The sequence below is a fragment of the Frankliniella occidentalis genome, unplaced genomic scaffold (genome assembly GCF_000697945.3).
Source record: "Frankliniella occidentalis isolate FOCC.00 unplaced genomic scaffold, Focc_3.1 Scaffold195, whole genome shotgun sequence".
Taxonomy (NCBI): domain Eukaryota; kingdom Metazoa; phylum Arthropoda; class Insecta; order Thysanoptera; family Thripidae; genus Frankliniella; species Frankliniella occidentalis.
In genome coordinates, this window is record NW_026267321.1 from 372,101 (window position 1) to 376,062 (window position 3,962).

Genomic DNA, 3,962 nt, shown 5'->3' on the forward strand with positions numbered 1-3,962 from the left:
AAAGGGATGTAACGGTGAAGCACCGCGACTACAACCCACCCTTCTGCTTAGAAGACGTTTTTTGGGGTGGGGGGGAGGGAGTTTCTTTCCTCTTTTGCGGTTTTGGGCCTTCTTCTACAACTTATTGTTAACTACAGCAATTTTAAGCTTATTTTCGTCAAAAAAGACCCTCCAGCGCCTAAACGGTTAGAGATAGAGCCAAACGCACGAAATTTTCGCCCATACGGCTCTACTTTGACGAGTTACCCGTTAGGAGACCATAAAAAAATATTTTTTTCTGACTTTTTTGACCGACCCCATTTTCTTTAATACCCCCTTTTAGCCCTTTAGGGGTGGTTGCCAGGATTTGCCGTAGGCGTTTCGTTTTCTAGAAGTGAACCTTAAGATACCCTGAAAATTTGAAGTCTCTAGCACATCTCCTTCTAGTGGAACAGACAGACACACAGACACACAGACACGAGGTCGTTTGCATAAGCCCGCTGGATAGCTTTTTCAAAGCAGAAGGGCGGGCTAAAAAGTATTGACACTTGCAGAATAACTTAATATTTAGAATCCCCCGCTTAATTAATATGTAATGTACAAAGTAAAAATTTACAAACATCCTAGTTGGGCCACCTCTTTACAGACGTAATTTTCGCCCTGCACAGCGCACACTCCTTTCGCCTAGTTTCATTCAATCTCGTTGCACACACCATGCAGAACGAATGGCCGCAAGGCTCGAGGCGGCCCTTGAATTGTTCTTGAATGGCGTCAATACAAACACTGCATTCTCCTGCGTGAAAGAAAACCAACGATTGTGTCAGAGCTAGCACGCATCTAGGTACATTCGAAAGCGATTTTAAGTTGTAATTACCTCGTGAGGGCTGTACATGTAGCAGGACTTGTGCTGACCCGCCGCTAACTTCGTCCATGCGCTTCTCGCGCTCCGGGATGACTTGAGCAGGTGGGGACACAAGTCGGAAGCTGTTGGACACTTTCGAGATCTCCAAGGCCACGGTGAGGGCGAAGTTGTGCAGATTGCGAACGTCGCAATCCGCACCAAAGCGTTGCCTCTCTCGTCGGCCGGGAAACTGGAAGGCGACGAGGATGCCGCCCTCCGGTTCCCCCGGGAGATCCCGAACCAGCTGAGCTCGGAATTCGTCCATAAGATGCTGGTCTTGAGCAGGCTCCTCCTGCTCTGCTGGCTGCTCCTGTTCCTCCTGATCTTGCTGCTCCTCTTCATCCACCTGCTCTGGCTGATCTCCTTCCTCCACTTGCTCTGGCTGATCCTCTTCCTGCACATGCTCTGGCTGGTCCTCTTCCTCCACTTGCTCTGGCTGACCCTCTTCCTCTTCCCTTTGCCGTTCCTGGAGGACGGCCAAAGGCAAGTCCTCTGTAAAAAAGACAGGAGGGATAAGTTGAGGCTTCATTTTACGGTGAAATATAATATACTAATAAATGACAGATCTACTTTAAAAACTACCTTCTTCTTGCTGCAGCTCTTCGTTTGCCCTGTGCTGTCGCTGCAGGACTGCCAGAGGCACGTCTTCTGAAAACAAAATTAGGCATAAACTTGGGCATTACTTAATACCAAGGTACAAGGTGGGTGATCCGCGCCGTCTATTGTTAAACTGATACCGTACCCAGATGCAGGCGTGCGGACGGGTTGCATAGTCACACGGGGCCATAAGGCATAAGTGAGCAATGTCTTGCAAGCCCGCCCGCACGCCTCCGATACAGTATCTCTAATAAAACGGACCAAAACACAAACCTCTATCCTCACACGGCGTATGCCGGATCCACTTTGGAAACGTACCTTCGTTGCGGCCTTGTCTCGGAGGATTACGGCGAGCCCCCTCCTGCCTCCCTGCGTTACGCAACGGGCGAGGTGGTTGGAAGTCCTAGAAAAAACAAAAGGCATGGCTAATAGTGAAATATACTCTTTAAAGAAATATGGTGATTTCATTAGCAAATCAGCTTTCTGTGCGAATATCTACTTACGTCGTCGCTCGTGTCATCCCCGTCATCCTCGTCTTGTGCCCTTGGCGGGGGGTGCGGAAGCTCAGGCCTCGGCCCTCGCGGCAGCAGCTCCCCTCTCGCCGGCCTGGGTGCCCTTGGTGCCCTTGGCGCAGCGCGGGGCGCGGCGGGGGCAGCGGCGGGGGCAGCGGCGGGGGCCACGGCGGGGAGCAGACCAGGAGGTGCAGCAGGAGGTGCCACTGATTGTCCAACAGCAGGTGCCCTCTCTGGCTGGTCCCTACCGAGGAGTATCCGATAGAAATATCTATCGATACTGTGGCATGCTGACCTGAGGAATCCACCGATGTCTGGCTCGTCCCTCCCCTCCAGGTACAGCGCCCTGCAGTCACGGATGTGGGCGTCCTGCATTCTGTACCCAATCCTCTTGGCGCGCCGGACCTGGACGAAATTGTGGACCTGCCCTCAGGGGCGTAGTAAGGGGCGGCCGACAGGGGGGGGCGGTGTAGCGCAAGTTGCCTACATTCAGGGGTTTTGTGGCTCAATTTGCCTACCTGTCAGACGCACCTGCCTGCCCTTGATCCCTCGCACCGCACGTGCGGCGTCAACTCTTCTCAAAGCATCTGCAAACGAAAAGAAACTTTTAGCAAAAAAGTAGTAATTTTAGAAAAATATAACGTTTAATAAATAGTCATTATTAGCTCATGAAAAGAGAAGTGTGCAGCTGGCATGCATATGGTTGTGTTCAACCCTACATTACATAGTGCACACGCTTTGGTGTTGGCCTGGATATTTGAATACTTACAAGTGTTCAACAGTAGATTTGAACAATTTAAAGTGTTCAAAGTTTCATGGCCAACCCTGGAGTTAGACAATCGAAGTATCCTTACCGAAAAATCTCCAAAAACTCGGGTGCACACCAACAGAGGTGTTAAGAATTTTATGAAAACTCTCGACACCATTGTTGGTGCGGTGGTAGAGGTCGCCAACTGCTAGAATCGCTACCCCTACCTCATTAATCCAGTACGTCCTCATGTACTGGAGAATGGGTGCAAAATGAGCCGTGAGCTCATGCCTTGCCACATGGCCCTCGATGTAATCGAGGCCTGCCACGATCAAAGCCATGGGCAAGAGGGGTAGCGTCATTAGCATCTTCTGCGCCCTACCAGCCTCCGCGTTTTCCTGCAGCAGAGGCTTCATGTGGCAAAAATCTACTGCACGATCGAGAACGGCCTTTAAGAGACGGAAAAAATTGTTAGTACTATTGTGAAAGCATAAACCTTTTCATACATATGACTGGACTGACGTTCAGCTTTCACTCAAAATTGTCACGTTTTAACCAGCAGGCGCAGGGAGTGGAAGTGGAGCACCGGCCGCGAGCGGAGAGAGGGGGAGGGGGATGTTCTAAAGTGAACTACCCAACGGATACTAACCTGGCCAAAGTGAAACCAGCATCCTGACACATGCACTCCCGGCCACACACGACGGAATGCACCGCGAAGTGCTGGCTCGAAGTCTGCCATCAACCAGGCTGGGTCTTGCATCCCGTCCACGTGTCGAGCCACACATCTGAGGACTGCCTCGTGCGCGTCCGTGGTGTGGCGCGTCATGAGGGCGTACGCCACGGGATACAACTGCAAGAAAAACACGATTAACACGTTATAGGAAGACCTTCATGAACTCATGTACCGAGTGTAGCTTTAAATACCCTCCATTGTTGCGGGATTGCATACTAACTAGGGCCGCTGGGGCCATAGCAGGCCCCTTAGGGGCGTAAAGAGTATTCAAATCTGCAGACTGCAGCATATTCAAAGATAAACCCGGTGCACTTACAATATTAATATTTCTGCCAAAGATAAATTGGCGCATACATGGCATGGCATGTACCGGGTGTCCAGGCTAAGACATGCCAGTACATTGGGTTGCCTATGCACTGGCTGATGAAGAGGCTGCAGGCGCGGGGCGGGTGGTGGGGAAGTGGCAGCTCCCCCACCAAACCCCCGCAACCC

At 51.3% G+C, this 3,962-nt stretch overlaps 1 protein-coding gene across 1 annotated transcript; it reads right to left on the reverse strand.

Annotated features, from left to right (window-relative positions):
- Positions 1-75: 75 nt before the first annotated feature.
- LOC113209200 (uncharacterized) lies at positions 76-3,759 on the reverse strand. Its single transcript, XM_052272200.1, has 9 exons — positions 3,691-3,759; positions 3,387-3,587; positions 2,844-3,186; positions 2,525-2,576; positions 1,981-2,101; positions 1,796-1,880; positions 1,463-1,528; positions 854-1,372; positions 76-772 (listed from the first exon to the last, which is right to left on the reverse strand). Exons 1-9 carry the CDS (start codon positions 3,757-3,759, stop codon positions 603-605), a joined length of 1,626 nt encoding a protein of 541 aa, XP_052128160.1. The 3' UTR covers positions 76-602.
- Positions 3,760-3,962: the final 203 nt, after the last annotated feature.